The sequence below is a fragment of the Elephas maximus genome, chromosome 12 (assembly GCF_024166365.1).
Source record: "Elephas maximus indicus isolate mEleMax1 chromosome 12, mEleMax1 primary haplotype, whole genome shotgun sequence".
NCBI classification, from domain to species: domain Eukaryota; kingdom Metazoa; phylum Chordata; class Mammalia; order Proboscidea; family Elephantidae; genus Elephas; species Elephas maximus.
In genome coordinates this window covers 54,136,700-54,160,001 of record NC_064830.1, presented here as the reverse complement: position 1 = coordinate 54,160,001, position 23,302 = coordinate 54,136,700, and the positions used below count along the sequence as shown (strand labels likewise).

The window sequence follows — 23,302 nt, the reverse complement described above, 5'->3', positions numbered from 1 at the left end:
ATGCTTGGCTGCTGTTGGGTGAAGTGTTCTGTATTTGTCTGTGAGGTCAAATTGATTGATTGTGGCATTTAGATCTGCTCTGTTTTTGTTGAACTTTTTTCTGGATGTTCCGTCCTTCACCGAAAGTGGTGTGTTGAAATCTCCTACTATTACTGTGGAGCTGTCTATCTCATTTTTCAATGCTGTTGGAGTTTTTTTTTAAAGTATGTTGAAGCCCTGTCACTGGGTATGTAAATATTCAGTATGGTTATAGCCTCCTGGTATATTGTTCCTTTAATCATTATGTAGTGTCCTTCCTTACCCTTTATGGTGGATTTAACCTTAAAGTCTATTTTGTTAGAAATTAATATTGCCACTCCTGTTTTTTTTTGATTGTTGTTTGCTTGGTATGTTTTTTCTATCCTTTGAGTTTTAGTTTGTGTCTTTAGGTCTAAGATACATCTCTTGTAGGCAGAATATAGGTGGATCATGTTTTTTATCCCTTCTGCCGCTCTCTTTCTCTTTATTGGTGCATTTAGTCCATTTACATTCAGTGTAATTATGGATATGTATTTTTTTTTAGTGCTGTCATTTCGTTGTCTTTTTTTGTGTTGTTCAGAGTTTCTTTTTTCCACTAAATATTGTGTGCTGACTAGTTTACATATTGTCTTTCCTCTCATTAGCTATTGTTGATTTGTTTTTGCTGAGTCTGTATGTTTTCCCTGTATTTTATTTTGATGTGTAGGATTGTTAGCCTCCTTGCGGTTACCTTAGTATTTACCCCTATTTTTTTAAGTTTAAACCAAACTTTCATTTCTTTATATCGCCTAGATTTATGACTACATTTTTAGTCTCATTTGATGGTTTTAATGTTGTCATCTTTTACATAATGACATCGCCATTTCCCTGTTTTGAGCATTTTTTAAATCTTGATTGTTTTTTTTTTTTAATTTCCCTCTCTGGGCTGATACCGGATTGCTCTGTCCTGCATTCTAGCCTTGAGTCGATATCTGATATTATTGATTTTGTAACCAGAGAACTCCCTTTAGTATTTCTTGTAGTTTTGATTTGGTTTTTATAAATTCTCTAAACTTCTGTTTATCTGGAAATGTCCTTCATATTTGAGAGACAGTTTTGCTGGATATATGATTCTTGGCTGGCAATTTTTTTTTCCTTGAAGTTTTTAAATAAATCATCCCATTGCCTTCTTGCCTGCATGGTTTCTGCCAAGTAGTCCGAGCTTATTCTTATTGACTCTCCTTTGTAGGTGACTTTTCTTTTATCCCTAGCCACTCTTAAAATTCTCTCTTTATCTTTGGTTTTGCCAAGTGTGATTGTAATATGTCTTTGTGACTTTCTTTTGAGTTCTTCTTTATGTGGGGTTTGATGAGCATGTTGGATAGATATCTTGGCATCTTTCATGATATCAGGGAAGTTTTCTTGCCAAGAAATCTTCAGTAATTCTCTTTGTATTTTATGTTATCCCTCCCTGTTCTGGTGCTCCAATAGCTCATGGGTTATTTCCCTTGGTAGAGCCACATATGATTCTTAGGGTTTCTTCATTTAAAAAATTTTTTTTGTCCTGATTTTTCTTTGAATATATCAGTGGTGTTTTATCTTCAGTCTCACTAATTCTGCCTTCCGTTTCCTCAAATCTGCTCCACTGACTTTCTATTGAGTTGTCCAATTCTGTAATTTTATTGTTAATCTTCTGAATTTCTGATTGCTGTCTGTCTATGGATTCCCTTGCAGCCTTTTAAATTTTTCAGAATGTTTTTGAATGACCTTTTTAATTTCTTCAACTACTTTATCTTTGTGTTCCTTGGATTGTTCTGCATTTTGCCTCATCTCCTGAGGAGTTCTGTATATTAATCTTTTGTATTCTACATCTGGTAATTCCAGGAATATATCTTCATCTGGAAGATTCCTTGATTCTTTGTTTTGAGTGCTTGTTGAAGTGATTGTGGTCTGCTTCTTTATGTGATTTGATATTGATTGTTGTCTCTGAGCCATGTATAAGTTATTGTATTAATTTATTTTATATTTGCTTACTATATTGTAGCTTCTTGCTTTGTTTTGTTTTGATAGGCCCAAATAGGGTGCTTGCGTGTGCTAGCTTTATTATTTGCACCTTTTGAAGCTCTAACTTCCTGTCACCAAATGGCTAGAGTTGTCACCAGGTATATGAGCCTAGGAATCCATTCAATTTTCTTATATAGATTCAGCTCAGATGTCCATGTTGTTGGTTATCAAGAGTGTGCCACAGGCTCTGTCCTATAGTCTTAGAGGGGCAGGGGTGATTGGTGTAGGTACAGGTATCTGGTTGCAGCAGGGGGTTACTCTCTGTGAGCAAGGCAGGGGGCTGACAACCGTCCCCCGAGTGCCTGTGAGGAAAGCGTGTCCCTGTTCCCCAGAGCGCACAGGTGGGTGGGTTTTGCAGGTGGGCCATGGGTACCCAGTGCTTTTGTTTATAAGGACTGGGAGGCACCACTTATCCTTGGACCCCTTTTGGGGGTGGCTAGGTTGCATGGGTGGAGCCACCAGTCCCCAGGCCCCTGATGTAGATAGGTGAGGACCCTGTTTAATAGGCAAAATGGTGTCAAACATCAAAACCCACTTTTCCACTGTACAGCTGAAAGTCAACGTTAGATTTCAAGCACATATACTGTTGCAGGAACAAGGGCCTAATCTCCTGAAATGGGCTCACACGGTCCATGAAGGGGTGAAAGGTATTCAATGTCTGTAGACCGTTTGTGCTTGGACAGGAGCCACTTCTGTCCTGAGCTCCCCAGCTTAGTTGAGCTAGCAGATTATTTTTTCCCTCAATTGTTAATATATTCCTTCTACAAGGCCAGGAGAATGGGTCAGGGCACATACTGGGACGTATCTCAGGCCCAGGGAAATTGACAACCCCTGAAGCCAGCTTGGGGGCCGGGGGCGCGGTACAATAAATGCAAGTATTTAGCTTTTGCCGTGAGCACTGTTCTCTGTTTCTGGAGGTGTGAGTAGACTGCGTGGTTTGCTGTCTCTCCCACAGGAAACTGCGTTCCAAATGGTACTGCCAGCCCTGCCACGGTTGCTCCAGGGGATCGTACCTGAGGGGCACTGGTTTCTGCTGAGTCAGGTCCGGCAAGTCCTTGCCGCTTCTGAACCATCTTTCCCTCCCCCTGCCACTTAGTCCATCTCCTAAGTTTGCCTTTGATGTTCAGGGGTCCTAGCTTGTCATATCTATAATGGTTTCACTTGTTTTTTTTGGTCTTTGTTATAAGAGGCATTACCGGAAGCGTCTGACTGCTCAGCCATCTTGGCCCTGCTTCTATTCATTTCAAATTGTGTAACTTTCAGATCATTACATAGACTGGACATAGTTTGTTTAACCATTACACTTTTGCTAGGTGTTATTTCCACAATTTTAGTATTACAAATAATGCTGTTATGAATATCTGTAAGATGCATTTTCATATGTGTTTTGGATGTTTTCCATAGACTTGATTCTAAAGATAGAGTTACTGAGTATTTGTAAGGTTCTTTGTATATAATGCTAAATTGCATCCAGCAAGAATGTACCAACTAAAACTCCGACCAGCAATGTACAAGTGTCCTTTGTAGAGGATCCCATTAGTATAAGTATTATCATCTCTCTTTTCTAAAGACTATATTGAATATACTTTAAACTTTTCTGAGTGATATGTCTTCATTATAAATGTGTTTAATAGTGAAGCCCTCAGTGTCTACTAAGGTGTTATGGGATATTTGGACATATACTTAATTACCTCATGTCAACCTTTTTGGAGGCCTACCTCCATTATGGCTGCTCTCTAGTACCCTGTACTTTTCACAGTTTCTCCCCTTTTGCAGTAGATGCTCTTTGGAGTCTTGTCCTAGATTGTAATGAACCAGGGGTGGCAATATGTTCTAAATGGGGCCGTTCAGTGTCCGTTTCCTGGGACTTTACCAGGGAGGAGGGAAGCTGTCTCACTGTGGTTAGACCTGTAAACATGAAGTTCAGGAGCTGTGCGGTGGGCATCTTTTACCGGCCATGTGGCCCAGAAAGCAGAGGATGCAGACATGCAGAAAGGAGCAGAGATTAGAAATAGAGAGGGTTTGATTAGCTTCTCAAGCTCTGCTTCCAGTCATTCCTGAAACCCTGTTCCTGCTCTTGGGCTTCTTGAAGAACGCCATATCTTAAAAATCCTCCTTGCTAAGTTAGCTCATGTTAGTTTAAGTTACTTAGAACCACAGTACTTTTCTGTCTTTAGGCTGAGATAAACTTGGAAAACAAACAACAGATGTGAACATTGTAAAATAAGACTAGAGTCTGAATGAGAAGTTGAGGTTTTCTCCTCCAGGCGAAGCTTTAGTGCATGCAAGGGCTTTATTTCTTCTTTCCTGACCAGTCAGAGCCCATTTGTGCTTTTTGTTCTTAGGTTCAAATAGTTAAATTTTAGGTACTTTGTAAAGTTAATTTTTTATAAACTTGCAATTTTTTTGGTACTTTAGGCTTAAGTCTTTTTTTGTATACATCTCAAAAATGACTGATTATTGGCTAACATTGAGTTTCATAAGTAGCATAAGGAAAACTCATTTACCATTTGGACATTGTCGAGAAATAATGGTATTGTCAACTTTTAACATTTATTATAAAGTCTGTGCAGTAGTTGGTTTCCTAGGTATTAAAGTGCTCAGGTAGATAAATTTAGCAGAAGCATGAGTACTTGCTGGGGAACTTGGCACTAGCACCCAGGTAACAGGTAACAAGAATTGATGCTACCTTTTTATTTAATTGGGGCCTTGGTGGTGCAGTGCTCAAGAGCTTGGCTCCTAACCCAGAGGTCGGCAGTTCGAACCCACCAGCTGCTCCTTGGAAACACTGTGGGGCAGTTCTACTCTGTCCTGTGGGGTTGCTGTGAGTTGGCGATGTGTTTGGGTTTTTTTGGTTAGGTTCATTTAATTAGAATGTTATCTTGAAGGAAACCTGTGACTAAATACTATACAGTATATTTGTAACCTATCTCAAATCATGATGATATGGTTTACAGAGTTGATATGCTTTTTCATTCTCTCTGGCAGGAAAGATTTGTGGGTTTTAGGACAGAGCCAAAGAGACTCTTGGTCCCTTGTATATCTGTAGGCTTTGTTCTGGTCCCCAGTGAGAGATTTCATCTTATGCTGAAACATGGATGACAGAGTATGGATGAATTAGTAAAAAGCTGTTTCCACTAATAGGGGATGCTTTATTGATGGTGACCCATTAATGCTTTTTGTTTGGAGACCAAGGAAGGCATTGTTCAGTGATGAACATGTTTTTTTTCACATAATAGAGGGAAGATGTAAGGGCTCGTATTGCTGATTTGGGCTGGTTTTCTCTGTATCTTTCTTTTCTATTACAGGCTGATCTGTCATATTGCAGAGGTGTTAGAGCAAGTGGCCAGCAGTCAAGCTTGTTATGCTCGTAGTTCACCCTTGGGGTTTTAGTTGTTTTTTTTTCACCTTTGTATAATAAAACCTAAAACATGGTTTCATTATATTTGCATTTCAAATAATTTGTTACTGATTACTGATTATTTGTAGTTTTGGAGGAAAGAATATACTTTTGCCTCCATTTCACCCTGCTCTTGTTAAGTGCTGCTGAATCAATGGACTCATTGCGATCCCATGTGACAGAGTAGAGCTGCCCCGTAGGGTTTTCTTGGCTGTAATCTTTACTGAAGCAGATGGCCAGTTCTTTCTTCTGTAGAGCTGCTGTGTGGATTTGAACCACCAGCCTTTTGGTTAACAGCTGGGCGTTTAACCAGTTGCGCCACCAGGTTACCCCACCTGAGTAAACCAAAATAGCAGTGACTCAGTACTCAGTATCTCCAGTGTTTGAAACTTGCTGTCAAGGTTTTAGTCACTCTGAGGCTACTGTCTTTCAGAGTGTAATATTATTGTGAGTGGCATGTAACAGTGTTAAAGAACACATTTTTGAAATGGAAAAAAAATGCTCCATTTTTGTTAATATGCTGGAGAAAGAGTGGCTAGATATTCATTTTATAGCTCAGCGATTAATGACTCAAAGTATAATAAATCTGATTTGCAACACTCAGTAGATGGTTTAATTAAGATCATCTTCCAGCCACTTAATCTCTGGCTATAATCAAATCACTCTAAAATTCTGGCTCCAAGGTATAGTTTGCCTTGCACAATAGGCTACCCTTTCTACCTCTGTCTCTCAGTCTCTTGTTATCTGACTCCTGCATGTCAAGATTCAAAGCTTATTCTCACATGGCCTGTGACAACCTATTTTCCCTCAGAGCTTGATGACAGCCCCAAGGGCTCTACAGGCTCTGGTCATCAGCCCCACAAGCCACGGACCTGTTGATTCACAGCCTAAGCACTGGTTCTGAGTTTTCTCTTGTAATTAAAAACAAACTTTTTATTAGGGAAAAATGTCAAACATTCACTAAATTAGAAAGAACAACACAGTAAGTTCCTATGTACCCATTCCCCATCTTCAACAATATCAACTCACAGCCAATCTTGTGCCATACCCTTACCCACTTCTGCCCTCTCATATTATTATTTTATAATTTATTTTCCTCCCAAAAAGCAGATCAAACATACTGTCATATTATCCAAAATACTTCAGTATGTATCTGTGCAAAAAACGAGTTATAGCAGGCCTGATTCATGTCCTTTGAAAGGCCCTGCTTACCAGGTTGGTGTCTGAGCACTTGGACTTGGGGTAGGGTTCTCACCACCCTAATTGATAGAAGTGGTTCACTACACCTAAACAGTTTGTATAAACAATGTGTTTGTGCTGAACACCTGCTTTCCCTCTAGAGTCTGGAATCTTGGTGTGTGCTAGGGAGAAGGTGCCTATGTGACCAGCCCCCCTAGTAAAAACTTAGGGCATTGAATCTCTAATGAGCTTCCCTGGTAGACAACATTTCATACGTATTGTTACAACTTGTTGCTGGGAGAATTACGTGCGTCCCATGTGACTCCATTTGGAGAGGACTCTTGGAAGCTTGTGCCTAATTTCCGCTAGAAGGATGTTTACCTGTGTTTTATTGATTATGAAACAGCATTCAACTGTGTGGATCATAACAAACTATGGATAACACTGCGAAGAATGGGAATTCCCGAACACTTACTTGTGCTCATGAGGAACCTTTACATAAATCAAGAGGCAGTTGTTTGGACAGAACAAGGGGATACTGATTGGTTTAAAGTCAAGAAAGGTGTGCGTCAGGGTTGTATTCTTTCAACATACCTATTCAACCTGTATGCTGAGCAAATAATCCGAGAAGCTGGACTACATGAAGAAGAACAGGGCATCAGGATTGGAGGAAGACTCATTAACAACCTGCGTTATGCAGATGACACAACCTCGCTTGCTGAAAGTGAAGAGGACTTGAAGCACTTACTAATGAAGATCCAAGACCACAGCCTTCAGTATGGATTACACCTCAACATGAAGAAAACAAAAATCCTCCCAACTAGACCAATGAGCAACATCATGATAAAGGGAGAAAAGATTGAAGTTGTGGAGGATTTCATTTTACTTGGATCCACAATCAACAGCCATGGAAGCAGCAGTCAAGAAATCAAAAGACACATTTCATTGGGCAAGTCTGTTGCAAAGGACTTCTTCAAAGTGTTGAAAAGCAAAGATGTCACCTTGAAGACTAAGGTGCGCCTGACCCTAGCCGTGGTGTTTTCAGTCACTTCGTATGCATGTGAAAGCTGGACAGTGAATAAGGAGGACCGAAGAAGATTTGATGACTTTGAATTATGGTGCTGGCGAAGAACATTGAATATACCAGGGACTGCCAAAAGAATGAAGAAATCTGTCTTAGAAGAAGTACAACCAGAATGTTCCTTGCTTCTAGCAAGGATGGCGAGACAGCGTCTTATGGACTTTGGACATGTTGTCAGGAGGGATCAGTTGCTGGAGGACATCATGCTTGGTAAAGTACAGAGTCGGGGGAAAAGAGGAAGGCCCTCAACAAGATGGATTGACACAGTGGCTGCAACAGTGAGCTCAAGTGTAACAACAATTGTAAGGATGGCGCAGGACTGGGCAGTGTTTCGTTCTGTGTTACATAGGGTTGTTATGAGTCAGAACTGACTCGACGGTACTTTACAACAACAGGGGGCTATCTAGAGATTGTCTGTTTTTTTCCCAGTTTTTTTACAGGGTTTTAAGCAAGTGTGAGACACTATCAGCCTTTTCCATTTCAGAAAGATCAATCTGGCCGCTGTATAGAAATCGGGGAGGGAAAGCTCAAGGGAATGCTGTTTCCAGTATTAGGATGAAAGATGGTGGTACTAGGATTCAGATGGTGTTGTGGAGATGGAAAGAGGTGAACTGATGTAGCTGTGTATTGTAGGTAGGACTTAGTGATGGGTTTGATATAGGAGTAAAGGAGAGGGTGGTGTAAAGGACCAGGTTTCTCCCAAGAGCAACTAAGTATCTGGGTGGAGGTGCCTGTCTGTCATTGAGATGAAGGAGGTACATGAAGGATAGATTTGAAGGGAGGTAGATGAAGTGTTCTATTTTGGACTTGTTAAGTTTAGGATGCCTTTGAGACGTCTATGTAGAGATTTTAGGAGTTGTGTGGGTCTGTGAGTCTGGAGTTCAGTAGGAAGGTCTGGGCTAGAGACAGAAATTTGGGGAAAATTGATATATAAAATCATGAGAGTGGGTAGGATACAGTATAAATATAAAAATAATAGTGATAACTGATCTCATAATAATATTAATGGTGATAGCTAACACCTACTGCCTTCTTTGTGCTAGTTTTGAGTGCTTTACATGTATTAGTTTATTATTTTTCTTATTAATCATTAATTTATTTTTGAAATGCTTTAATTGATGTAATCCTCATTATACCTCTGTATGGTAGGCGTTATTATTACCCTCAGTGTAGATGAAGAAACTGTGGCACAGGCAAGCCACAGAGCTTGTAAGCAACAGAACCCAGACAGTCTAGTCCTAAAGTCTGAACTCTTAACACCACATTAGAAGAGAGAAGGGACTGAGCTCAGAAAAAATGGGCAATTCCAACATTTAGACATTGGATAGAGAAGACAGAACTGGCACAAAAAACTGAGAAGAATTGGTTTGAGAGGTAGGAGGAAAACAACAAGAATGGGGTGTCTCAAAAGCCAGGGAAAGAGTTCAGGTATGTTGCCTGAGGTCAGCTCGTTCACATGCTGCTGAGACATTGGCCCCTAAAGGACATGTAGGCATTAAATGCATGATGAAGACAGGAAAAGTGTTTGTCATGCTTGGGAACAACGTAAGTAAAAGAGAAACAGCATGGTAGATGCAAAGGAACCAGCCGCTGTTTGGAGTTGTTAGAGGATCAAGTGCAAATCTTGAACCCCTGAAAGTCATACATGAGGGTTGTCATCAACTTCTTCCAAGCTCCTGTTAATGTTGATATTTTGATCTCCTCCCGTAAATTATGAATGTTCGTAATGGCATCTGGAATGGTGAATGATTTCCAGGAGGTTTTTGATTTACTTTGCCCAGATCCATCAGAGGAATCACTATCAATGGCAGCCATTTCTTACATAATAAGACTTGAAAGTCAAAACTGCTCCTTGATCCATAGAGTGCAGCATGGATGTTGTGTTCGCAGGCGTGAAAACAACAGTAATCTCCTTGTACAGCTCCATCAGAGCTCTAGGTTGACCAGGTGCATGGTCAATGAGCAGTAATATTTTGAAAGGAGTCTTTTTTTCTGAGCAGTTAAGTCTCAACAGTGGGTTAAAATAATCAGTAAAACATGTTGTAAACAGACGTGCTGCCATCCAGGCTTTGTTGTTCCATTTATAGAGCACAAGCAGAGTAGATTTAGCATAACTTTTAAGGGCCCTAGAATTTTCGGAATGATAAATGAGCATTCTTTCACCCGAAAGTCACCAGCTGCATTAGCCCCTAACAAGAGGATCGGCCTGTCCTTTGAAGCTGTGAAGCCAGGCATTGACTTCTCCTACCTAGCTATGAAAGCCCTAGATGGCATCATCTTCCAGTGTAAGGCTGTTTCATCTACACTGAAAACCTGTGGTTCAGTGTAGCCGCCTTCATTGATTAGCTGGATCTTCCGGATGACTTGCTGCAGCTTCTGCATCCGCACTTGCTGCTCCACCTTGCACTTTTATGTTATGCCGACAGCTTCTTTTAAGCCTCGTGAACCAACCCCTGCTAGCTTCAAACTTTTCTTCTGCAGCTTCCTCACGTTTCTCAGCCTTTATAAAAGTGAAGAGAGTTAGGGCCTTGCTCTGGGTTTGGCTTTGGCTTAAGGCGGAATGTTGTAGCTGGCGTGAGCTATCCAGACCACTAAAAACCTTCCGTGTATCAGCAGTAAGGCTGTTTCGCTTTATCATTTATGTGCTCACTGAGTAACGCTTTTAATTTCCTTCAAGAATTTTTCCTTTGCATTCACAACTTGGCTGTTTTGCACAAGAGGCCAAGCTTCGGCCTGTCTTGGCTTTCGACATGCCTTCCTCACTAAGCTTAATCGTTTCTAGCTTTCAACTTAAAGTGAGAGACTTGCAACTCTTCCCTTCACTTGAATGCTTAGAGGCCATTGTAGGGTTATTAATTGGCCTAATTTCAATAACTGTCATGTCCCAGGGAATAGGGAGGCCTGAGGAGAGGGAGAGAGACGGCAGAAGACCCAGTTGGTGTAGCAGTCAGAAAACAAACTACATCTGTTAAGTTTTCCATCTTATACAGGAGCAGTTCATGGCGCCCCAAAACAATTACAATATTAACATCAAAGATCACTGATCACACATCACCATGATAGATAATAATAACAATGAAAAAGTTTGAGATATTTAGAGAATTACCAAAATGTAACAGAGAGACAAAAAGTGAGCAAATGTTGCTGGAAATGTGGTGCTGATAGGCTTGCTCGACACAGGTTTGTAAATACCACGGTATTTGTGCAGCACGATAAAATGAAGTTGTAAGAAAACAAGGTATGCCTGTTTTTTGTCTCCAAGCCAACACAAGCTAGCAAGTGCCAGCCCATGATCTCAGCCTAAAAGTATCTGTCCCCAAAGCCAGAAAGGAATCCAAAGGGAGCTACTTGCTACAAATGGAAAGGAAGTAAATACTGGTGCTAGGTTTTCACAGGGTATTAAGCAAGCCTGCCTATTTTTTGCCAGGCAGTGTTTTGGGCACTGTCTTAGTTATCTAGTGGTGTGTAACAGAAATACCACAAGTGGATGGCTTTAACAAGCAGGTATTTATTCTCTCACAGTTTAGGAGGCTAGAAGCCGGAATTCAGGGTACCAGCTCTAGGCGAAGGCTTTCGCCCTCTGTCAGCTCTGGGGAAAGGTCTTTGTCTCCTTTCAACATCTGTGGTCCTCGCGTTTCTTGGAAATCTCCATGTGTCTTGGCATCAGTCGTCCCCTGGGTCTAGTAGGTTCTCAGTGCAGGGACCCAGGGTCCAAAGGATGTGCTCCACTCCCGGCTCTTCTTCCTTGGTGGTAGGATATCTCCTTGCTTGTTTAATCTCTTTTATAACTCAAAAGGGATTGACCGAAGACACAACCTAATCCTGTAACGTGTATCCTGCCTGATTAACATCAGAGAGGTCAGGATTTACAACACAGGATAATTACATCAGATCACAAAACGGAAGATAATTAGATCAGGGAATGGAGGATAATTACATAATACTGAGAATCATGGCCTAGCCAAGTTGACAGATATTTTTTGGGGACACAGTTCAATCTATAACCAGCAACTTATCTATGTCATCTCATATAATGTATATGTTGTTTGATACTTAATTCCATGATTCCTTCAAATTTTATTATGTTGCAACATTTTATTTAAGATAAAAAAATTTTTCCTTATTTCGCATGATTTACTTCAGCACTAAATCACTTATCAGGGTGACAGATATGCTGTGTGGGGAAAAGACATCTATATACAGAGGCCTGTTGAGTTGGAATTGACTCGAGGGCAAGTTTGGTTGTTTTTTTTTTTTTTTTGATACCTTTTTAACATGAATTCCTTTTTATATTTTTCTCTAAGTTGAGAGCAAATGTTGAAAATGGTAGGAGAGTTTGAGTTGTTTTGCTTAATTGGGCAACTTTGGTCACAATCAAAAGAAAGCGATTTGTTGGAATTACACTTGTCTTACTCTTCCTTGTATATCCTAAACATTTCTTTGAAGTCAGAGATTGGCCTTGGTTTGAGTCTTGCCTCTGCCATTTATTAGCTGAGTGACTTTGGGGCAAGTTATTCAAACTCTCTTAGACTGTCTTGTTGACTGAAGGACTTCTTTAATAATAACAGTTATAAAACCTATTGTAAGAATTAAGTAAACGAAACTTAGGAGTTTTCTTCATCCTAATCGAACAAAGACTGACAACGAAGATGATCAGTAACAGTTTCTTTCTTTTTTGGTGATTCTATTTTGCTTTTGATTATTTTACTTATTTAGAATTTTGTAATTTATCCTCAAATATCACTAGCTACTTGTAGAAAGAAATAGTCATTTTTCTTGGTGTGCATATTAAGACTGCTCTTATAAAGTGAGACCTAGTTCCAAAAATAATCTTTACAGAAATATTAAAGAGCTGCGGTATCTAAAAGTATTCATTCCAAAAATTTGCCGTCTCACATAAAATTCTGCAGAAATGAAATTATTTATCTTTTGCCACTTGATGGTAATAAAACAGTTGTTAATTTACAGGTTCATGTTTCTGTCATAGATTAAAAATAATTTCAGAGCCTGCTAGAAGCTGTCTGGAACTTGACCGTGTACATTTTATAGTACATGCAAGTTAACTTTAAGAGTTAAAAAAAATTAAAAATCATAAATCAACCCTGTCATTTTCTTCATTTATAGAAGTTCATGAGCCTGGAATTATTAATTTATTAAAATTTTAGCCCTTGGAATCCTCAGGTTGGTTTTAGCTGTTATTCTTTAACCTCATTTTTGGCAGAGCCTCATTGTGTGATTGGAGCCAATTTGAGCACTGCAGGTTGGATGCCAGGCTGATGGGTGTGGCTTTGGCACACTGTCTTACAGGAGATATTCTAAGTCTCACCCGATGACATGGACCAGTTCACTAGTTGTTTCCATATGATACCAAGAGGAGCAATTATGAGGTGTGTGTCTCGGGGAGAGTTTCTTCATAATGAAGTCCACTGTATTTAAAGGTGAAGTGTGATGGAGTGGAAAGAATGTGTGGCTTTTAGAGTAGACATAGACTTGAACTGTGGCTCCACCATTTTTACCATCTAAGCCTTGGTTTCTGTTGAAATAATAAGGGAATTATTGAGATAATTAAGTGAAATTATAAATGTAAATTACTACAGGTACAGAGAAGGTGCTCAATAAATGTCAGTGTACATTCTTACTGTGTTTGATAAGTCCTGTGAAGTGGGTTGCTTGATTAGCTCATCAGTAGCATTGCTGTAAAGTTGTGTGAGTACACAGGACACCATGCTGTTCACATCCAGCCCTGCCCAGAATGCACCATGTGTCAACACCTCCACATTTTTCTTTTCTCTTTTCCTCTATTTTAGTGGGACTCCTTACCCTACTCTAGGCCCTGTGGCTTACCTTTTTACCCATCTACTCCCACTTTGCTGCTCCGGGACATGCCTGGTGGAGGTGGTGGTTACAATACTTCTTTGCCTTCTAAGTGAGGAATTTGTGGTAGTGTCAGGAGGTGGGGGGTGTGGAGTTGAATCTGTGTACTGGAGATGAGGGGTAGCTCCCACTCTGAACACATTAATTATTAGTTATCTGGAGGTATGGGTTTGGGTGTGTGTGGGGTGGAGAAGATGGATGTGTCATTGCTTCTCCATCTCTGTAGTCCTGATTCTTTTTCCTTCTCTTACACCAAGATTTCCTACTTGACTCATCTAATTCCACGTGAATTTTTTTCTGTGGAAATATAGAGCCTTTCAGAAGATTCTGAGAGTCTTTTATGAAATCCTAGTTTGGAAGACCAGCAATTCCTTCTCCTGCCTCCTGGGGTAAAATGTTTGAGGCCAAGAGCAGTCATATAACAAAAGTTTAATGAGAAACGGTTATGGGCAGGCCCTGTGTTAAGTGCTGAAGAAGAACAGCTTTTCCTTCAAGGAGCTTACAGTCTCCAGAGGGATATAAATACACAAAGTCATAATTTAGTGGGATGAGGATTCTCGTAGAGGATTGACTGAAGTAATGTGGACATTGATGATGGAGAGCCAAATGATGATGAGGAGTCAGGCAGTGCTTCTTAACAGAGCTGACACTTAAACACAAATGTGAATGAAAAATACGAGTCTGCTTCTGAAAAATGAGAGGCATGGTATTCTGGAGAGAGGAAATAACTTAAGCAAAGCCACTGCAGTGTGAGGCAGGGTGGCGTGTTTGGAGTACAGCAAACCCATGGTTTGGTGTTAATTGGAGAACAGCAGCGGGGAGTGAAAATAGAGTGGGGGCGATGAAAAACTTAAGAATATATTCCATTGTGGTATAGCTACCAGTAGTAGCTGTGTTTTATTTCCAAAATTAAGTGGTGAGTATATGGGAGTTCATTATATCATTCTTTCATTCAACAAATATTTATTATGTGTATAAGGTTTGTGTATATATATATATTCCCTTATATGTATGGCATATTTAATAATAAATTTAAAAAATATTCAATACTAAAAGTGAAAATTTTCTCAATTTTCTAGTTTCTTGAATAATTCTCATTTCCTTTCCTCCAAAAAATCCAATTATGTGCTTTTAGAGTAGTAGTTCCTAAATTTCTTTCACCTTCGCCAAAAAATCCTGTAAGGGGTTATATGAATTACTTAGTAACCAGATGGAGTATCAATATTAATGTCAGGGTTCAGGAGAGGGGACATTCAGTTCATAGCCCAGAGGGATACATGGTTTTTATAATAGGCTTGTTAACGCTGTCACATAAAGCATTTATTTTTGCAAACATCCCCAATGGGTTATCAAAAAATGTGCCAAGCTGTCTGTGTTGCTGAGCTGCTTATGACTTAAAAGGGCATGTAGGAAAGATATGCAAGCAGACTATATGAATGCAGACAGTGTAGGTGGGAGTTTGGAGGGAGGAGAGAGCATCACATGAATCAGGTTTTTTGGGATTCAGGGGCTGGTTATTCTTGTTCTCAGAGTGTCTGAGGCATCAGAAATAACTGCTTGTGCCTACAGCTCAGGGCTACCTTGACTGACGAAATACAAGTTAGCAAAACCTCCAGTGAGTCATCTGCATTATCAGAGGGCCTCTTGAGTGCTGTCACTGTGGTAGGACAGAGCAAGAATGTGCCTGCTGCCTCCTTAAGCATGTAGAGAGAGCTGCAATCAGCGAGCAGGTGCATGGGCTGTGCTGGGCTGAGCCAGCATGGGTTGGTGCCCCTGTCAGCGAGAACCAGAGCAAGCATATCCCCCAGACCTCCCTTCCCAGTGCTCTTCCATTAGCCTCTGTCATAACTGCCTCATCATTACCAAGCAGACCTCAGTAAATTGTATTTTGTGGAAGGACAGATGGCTTTTATTTTCCTTACAAGCTATTATGCAACTTTAATCTGTGCTACTGTTATTTTCTTATTGCTACTGTTATTTTACTGTTGCCACAAAATCTAGCCAATCTGTATTTTGTTCTTACTCTCATTTCTAATCAGGTGGTTCCTTTGAATTGTCACAAGTCTTTTATATGTGTTTACATTTTTAATAGTATCTCTTTTAAGCCTTTTTCTCTTTTCTTCATCTCCTGTAGTTTTTTTGTTTTTGTTTTTCCTTTAATCATAGTAACTCCAGCTCCCAAACCTTTGTTTTTCCTTCTCCTATCAGTTCCTACATTAATATATACTATTCCTTTGCCTATCACTTCATGAATCTCTCTTCTCCAAGTCTCTGACTCATACCCGACCTCAACCCTGAATGGTGGCCCTAAGCGCTCAGGTGTGGCTCCCGGGAAAATTCTGAGCTAGGCCAGTGAAGTTTGTCTTTACCACCTCTCATCCAAATTATCCCATCTCTTTTGCTTCCCTTGACCTACCTCCATCTTAAATACAATCAGCACAGATAAACCTGGGTAGAGAACATGGCTGACCTTAGCAGGCTTCAAAGATGGCTTATAGAGTGTATGGTCTAGTGGAGGAAGTAGATGGAGCCATGTTGTTGTTGTTGGGTGCCATCAAGTTGATTCTGACTCACAGCAACCCCATGTGACAAAGTAAAACTGCCCCATAGAGTTTTCTAGGCCGTAATCTTTATGGAAGCAAATTGCCAGGTCTTTCTCCCACAGAGCTGCTGTGTGGGTACAGACTGCCAACCTTTTGATCAGCAGCTGAGTGCTTAACCACCGTGCCACCAGGACTCCTTAGATAGAGCCATAAATAATTAAAATGAAATCTGAGCTATAACAAACTACATATTTAAGGAACCCTCACAAGATAACAAGGGACTAAGACTAAAATAGAACAGTATGAGTGGAAAGCAGGAAATGGGGAGCACTGCAGGAAAACCCGTAAACCAAACCCACTGCCATGGAAGTTGATTCCAACTCATAGCGACCCTGTAGGACAGAGTAGAACTGCCCCATAGGGTTTCGAAGGAGCAGCTGGTGGGTTTCAACTGCTGACCTTTTGGTTAGCAACCTGAGCTCTTAACCACTGCACCACTAGGACTCCACTGCAGGAAAGGATGTGCCCTTATTAGCTAATTATGATACAGCTGGGTTACAAGACATTGGTTTCTTCCTTTCCCTGCTGGAGGCTATGTCCAGTCTGATTCACTTTGGCTAGGGTTACATTTTGGTAACTGCTTCTATTTTACCCTGAAGCCCCTGAGTAGACTTTAAAGGGTGTGTGTCCACCTCTGCTCTTCCATCTGGCCTCCTTCATCTTCCTGACCAAAGCAGACATGTGTCTGATTCCTGCCTAACTCTTACTGCTGTCTCCCATTTCCAGGTTTCTCATGAGATCCTGTGGCCTTTTCTTCCTGCCTTCCTTCCCATAGTCTTTACGCTGGATATGACTGGACAAGTTTAACCCAGTTCCTCAGGCCTACCTGTGTATTTGCATTTGGGCCTGGGGTAAGCGTGGGAGATAGGTTTGGAAGTGATAGAGGCAGTAGGAAAGGGCATTGTCAGGTTGAGATTGTCCTTGGTTTGAGCACCTAAGGCTTATGCCCCCAAATTGACCCAGTTTGGGTACAGTTGTTTCTGCAGAGGCACTGATCTCTTAGGTTAAGATGGAAAGAAGCACAGAAAGACAGTGGTAATAATAGACTGGTTTCTGACCTGTTTCTCCTTGGATACTTTCCCCGAGAGAGATAAGGGATAAGGGAAGTTGGTTATGATGGTGACATTTAAATACCTTAGCCTCTGGTGAGTGTGAGGGCCTTAGCCTCCCTCCACTAATGTGTAAGTGCTGTTAACCTCTAGCTCTTGGAAATCTAGCCTTTGGCAAAGTACCTGCTCATTTACTGTTTGCAAAATACTTGTGAAAATCTGAGCTGGAGTTTGCTACTGACACAGAACACAAAGGAGCTTCCTTCTAGATTTAGTTTCAAGCCTTCTCCTGTTGAGGTGTTAACGCAGGTCAGTCATGAACAGTAAATCCTTCCGGAGAAAGTTACAAAAATAGTGGCTTTGTAAAGTGAGCTTCAGAGTGAGAGCAACTGGTACATAGAAGTGTTTATTGAATGAGTAAGATTTTAGTAGTGTGTACAGATATTATTTGCTTTATGAACTGTTTACTTGGTGAAAAAGTTTTAAACAAGTTTCAGTAACATGTTTGATGTATAAAACTGGGAACCACTTCTTATAGAAAAAACAGTGTAACAACCGCACCTTGTACTTACATATTGTTTTATGCTTTTCTTGATGTCTCTATGTATCTGATCTCTTGAGATGGACAAGATGAGTACTGCTGTCATCCCTAGTAAAGTCGGGTGCCAATATGGTGGCCCTGGGATTAGAGCCGAGTGCACCACTCTTTCCCCTGTGAACGGTTTCAGATGGAAAGTTTTCATGACTCTTTAATAATAAAAGTAAAGCAGTGCATTATTTCACGACACTACTTTTATTGAATTTAAGGGAATACCTTTTATTCTGAGATTCCTTCAGCAAATACTAAGTGCGAGCTATGTGCCAGGTACTGTTCTAGGCCTTATTGAACAAGACAGACAAGGAGCTTATGTTCTAATGAGGGAAGAGAGATAATAAATAAGTAAACAAGCAATAACATAATAATAAATAATTTCAGATAGTAATAAAAGCTCTGAAGAAAATAAAATAGAAAAAGGCTGGTAGTATGTGGGTTTCTCTGAAGAGGTCATATTGTAACTAAAATCTAAATAATGTGAAGGAGGAAGGTGCAGGAGATCTGGGAAAAGCACATTGAAGGCAGAGGGAAGAGGAGATGCAGAAGCTCTGAGACAGAACAAGCCTGTGTGGCCTCAGCACAGATGCAGGAAGGAGGGCAGGTCAGGAAGGCCTTTATAGACCATGGTAAGGGATTTGGATATTATTGTAATGGCAAATTTTCCTACTCTTTTAGTGTTACAGTGTCCTTTATTTTATAAAATGCTGGTGATATTAGATAGTGGTTATTGGTTTTATAATCTCTTTGCTTGGCACAACAAAAAGTTGATAACCCTATGTCAGTCCCCAAACTTCTTTTTTTTTTTTTATTAATTTTACCAGCCCTGAAAACCAGTAGTTTGGAAATTACTGCACTATACCACAGCTGCTTCCCAATATGAAGTCTTGAAAATCTTTGTGAGTAAAGAGGTTAACATAATATCCAGGACAGTGGCATGTTGAAATGTTTTTCTTACGGGAAACACATTTATTTTAAATTCTTTCAAATCTCAGATCTTCTCTCTGCTTTCCTTCTTTTTCCTTTTCCTCTCTCTCATTTTCAGACCATGCCCAGATCATATAAATTTCTCTTTTGCTTGGGAAGGCATGGTTACATACATGTTTGTACCCTACAGAACTTCTTTGTGCCCAGTACTTAGAATATCTACTACATTATCATACTTGATCAGGTAGTGGCACCATATGTAACATACTCAAATCCAAACATTCGTTAAGCTTGAAGCTCCAAGTAAATTAAAACCCTGGTCATTATTAAAAATGAAACCTAGAGGTGAGGTCATGTGAAATGAAGATACAAGTAGAGGCTCAGGGCCAGGTTCGATCTGTTCAATGTCATGTGGTCTGTTCCTGAAAATGGGCATTAAGGTCTAGTGCACACTTTTTGGTGCAATGTTTGACAGGATTCATACATATTAATATATTTTGTTCTTTTCCTTCAAAATTGACCACATAATCATCTGGTGTAAGTCCAGAGAGCATCCAGTTGAGGCTAAAGATTTGCCACTTCAGGAACCTCTGATAATTACCATGCCTTTTTCATGGTATCTAGGCTACAAGAACCAAGCTGATTATTGGCCATCTGTACCATTTTTCACTCATCTCTGTAAAAATAATGAAGGCAGAATACTAAACAACAAAGCTTTTTCTATTTTTTTTTAAGCATCAGAACTTTTTCTTTAGAAAAAATTTCAGATGCCTAGTATGTAAAACAGCTGTGGCTCAAAGTTACAGGTTGCTCCCCTCTCCGCATCACATGGCTCCTGAGGAATAGCTGAGAATTCACTAAGGCTTTGTAGCTCACAGGATGAGAGCCATAGTAAAAACCTCAAATTGTAAACCCTACTGTGAAAAGATGACTGTGCTGCTGAAACTGGCAGAACCACTACACCAGAGCTGCAAAATCACGTTTGCCAACGGGTCCGTGAAAGTCCATGTACAGTGGAAAAGTAGATTTCATATGTACTGTTTTACGTAAAATGACATTTTCAGGTAGCATTTACTACATAAAGCAAAGTCAGGCTTTAGTTGTACTTATTTCTTCAGAGCACACTTTTTATATACTTTAGGCATGGTGGTACTACTGTGACTAAAATGCTTTTCTGCTAATAATGTAAAAATTAAATTTCATACTGACCAAGATTTTTTTGCCATAAATTGTTTAATTATGAATAAATTCATGATATGTTTTGTATATCGTTGTAAAGTAATTGATTTTCTAGTTTAATTTTTTTCCTTTTTGTCTTCAAGTTTGCCAGAGTCTGGATACCTGATCCCGAGGAAGTTTGGAAGTCAGCAGAGCTGCTCAAGGATTATAAACCGGGAGATAAAGTCCTCCTGCTTCACCTCGAGGAAGGAAAGGTAAGAACTTTGCTTTCATTTGTTGTTTTGGCATAAACTCGAGGGAGTTCAAACTTGTAAGTTGACTGTGACATACTTGACCTCAATTAGAAGTTAAATTTTGATCTAATCTAATACTTTAATTAGTAACTTGATAAAAATGGTAAGCTCAATTTTCTGTGCTAAGAGAGCTACCAATAACATAGGTTAGTGAAAATAGTATATGCTTTAAAAATCTTATTATTTTGATCTATGATTTTATTATCATTAAGATTAGATTCACATCTAGTCCACTCCAAGATTATGCCTCTTTAACTGTATTTTGTGTAGGCTGGAATTAAAATTAGTTCATATTACCTAAGAAAACATCATCTAAGGAACCAATTTAAGGTTTGATATTTGTTGGAGACTAATACCTGGTGGCACAATGGTTAAGCGCTAAGCTGCTAACCCAAAGGTCAGTGGTTCAAACTCAACAGCAGCTCCACAGAGAAAAGACCTGGTAATTTGCTTCTGTAAAGATTACAGCCTTGTTACAATAGCATCTAAGAGAATAAAATACCTAGAAATAAATCTAACCAGGAAAGTAAAGGACTTCTACAACAAAGATTATAAAACACTGCTGAAGGAGATGAAAGAAGACTAAATAAATGTAAAGATGTTTCATGGTCATGGATTGGAAGACTTGATATTGTTAAGATGTCAATACTACCCAGAGTGATCGACACATTCAACACAATCTTGATCAAAATACCAACAGCCTTCTTTACAGAATTGGAAAAGTCAATCCTCAACTTTATATGGAATGGCAAGAGCCTTGAATAGCTAAAGCAATGCTGAAAGAGAAGAACAAAGTAGGAGGACTCCCATTTCCTAATTTTAAAGTATAATGTACAGCTGTGGGGCCCTGGTGGTGAAGTGGATACAGCTGTAGTAATCAAATCAGCCTGGTACTGGTATAAGAGCAGACACACGGACCAGTGAAATAGAATTGAGAGTCTAGAAATAAACCCACACATCTGTGGTCAACTGATTTTTGACAAGAGTGCTAAGTCCCTTTTATGGGGAAAGAAGAGTCTCTTCAATGAATGGTCTCTTCAATTGAATTTCCACATGTAGAAAAATGAAACAGGATCCATGCCTCACACCATACACAAAAACAAATTCAAAATGGATTAGGGACTAATACCATAAAATTCTCAGAAGAAAATGCAGGGGTAATGCTCTCAGGGCTAGCTTTTAATAATGGATTATCTAGTATAATGACAAAAGCAGAAACAGCAGAAGAAAAATAAATGGGACCTCATAAAAATTAAAAACTTTGTTCATCAAAAGACTTTACCAAAAAAGTGAAAAGACAAGCTAACAACTGGGAAAATATCTTTGGAAACCATATAGCTGATAAGAATCTTAGAACTAAAATATATGTAAACTTTGACAGCTTAATAACAGAAAGACAAATAACCCAATTATAAAATGGGTAAAGGACTTGAATAGACATTTTACCAAAGAAGACATTCAAATGGACACCAAACACATGAAAAGATGCACAGCATCATTAGCCATCAGAGAGATTCCTCAAAAAACTGGAAATAAAACTACCATAAAACTACCATATGACCCAGCAATTCCACTTCTAGATATATACCCAAAAGACTTGAAAGCAGAGACTCAAAACAGACTTGTATACCAGTGTTCATTGCAGCACTTTTCACAATACCCGAAAAGTGGAAACAACCTAAATGTCTGTCAAAAGATGAATGGATAAACAAAACATGGTACATACATACAATGGAATACTACTCGGCCATGAGGAGAAATGAAGGCTACAATATGAATGGAGCTTGAAGCCATTATGCTGAATGAATTAAGCCAATCACAAAAGGACAAATACTGTATGACTTCACCTATATAAAAAGACAAGAAAAGGCAAATGTATAGAGAACTAAGTTTATTAGTGGTTACCAGGGACAGAAGGGAAGGGGAAAACGAGGGTTAATGGTGATGGAAAAATCGCATTGATTAAGGGTAGAGTTGCACAGCCGATTATTGTAATTGTTGTCAATAAATTGTACACCTGTAAACAGTTGAACTGGCAAAAGTTGTGTGATAGATATTTACAACAATGACAAAAAAAAAAAAAAAAGAGTAGCTGCTGAGGCCACTTATGTACAATGAAACATCTTATGGGATTTGGTGCATTAGTTTGGAGTTTCAGGGTCATGGTTTCATGGAACATCCCAGTTAATTGGCCTAATAACATGTTTAGTGCTTCTTCTGTTCAATCTCCTAGTCATTGCTTAGTGCCTGGGATCTTAAAAGCTTACAAAGCAGCCATCCAAGGTATAACAATTGGTTTTAACTTACACAGCACAGCTGAGGAAGAAGGAGAGACAAGAATAAGGAGGAGTATATGGAATGCATGGCTAATTGTCCCTGTGAACAACTGCCTCCTTTGCCATGAGACCAGAAGAACTGGATGGTGCCCAGTTACCATTAGTGAACATTTTGATCAAAGATTCCATAGAAGAATCCTGATGAAAAGGGGGAAAATGCAGAATAGAATTTGAAATTCTCATGGACTTCAGACTTTCTGAAGCCATGGAGGATGGAAGAACCCGTGAAACTTTTGCTCTGAGATAATATTTAAACCTTAAACCAAAAATATCCCCTGAAATCTTCTTGAAAACAAACAATACCTTACCTAACCAAAAAAACCCATTGCCATCAAGTTGACCTTTTGGTTAGCAGTTGTAGCTCTAAACCGCTGTGCCACCTGGGTTTCAGTCTTAACTTGAGTGTTATTATGCTCTTTTAAGAACTGTCTTTATGTTATCAAATTGACGACAGGAACCCAAAGATAAGAAACTTAGGGAGTAGTGAGTTTATGTTAATAGGGAAGGAACAACTCAGAAAAGGAGGGTGAGAATGGATGTACAACTTGAAGAGTGTAATCAGTGTCACTAAATTGTACATGTAAAAACTGTTCAATTGGTGTATGCTTTGCTGTGTATATTCTAAACAACGGTAACAACAGAAGAAATAAAATTTAGAAAAAACAGCAACAACAACAAAAGGTTATAGCCTAGAAAACCCTATGGGGCAGTTCTACTCTGTCACATTG

General features: G+C 39.5%; 1 protein-coding gene across 4 annotated transcripts in view; it reads left to right on the top strand.

Annotated features, from left to right (window-relative positions):
- The window catches only part of MYO5A (myosin VA), a 264,645-nt gene that overhangs the window by 22,215 nt on the left and 219,128 nt on the right, over positions 1–23,302 (top strand). For all 4 annotated transcript variants that reach the window (XM_049904982.1, XM_049904981.1, XM_049904980.1 and 1 more), the window contains exon 2: positions 20,089–20,199. In XM_049904982.1, the coding sequence (XP_049760939.1) occupies positions 20,089–20,199 (111 nt within the window). The remainder of the gene's footprint in view (positions 1–20,088; positions 20,200–23,302) is intronic.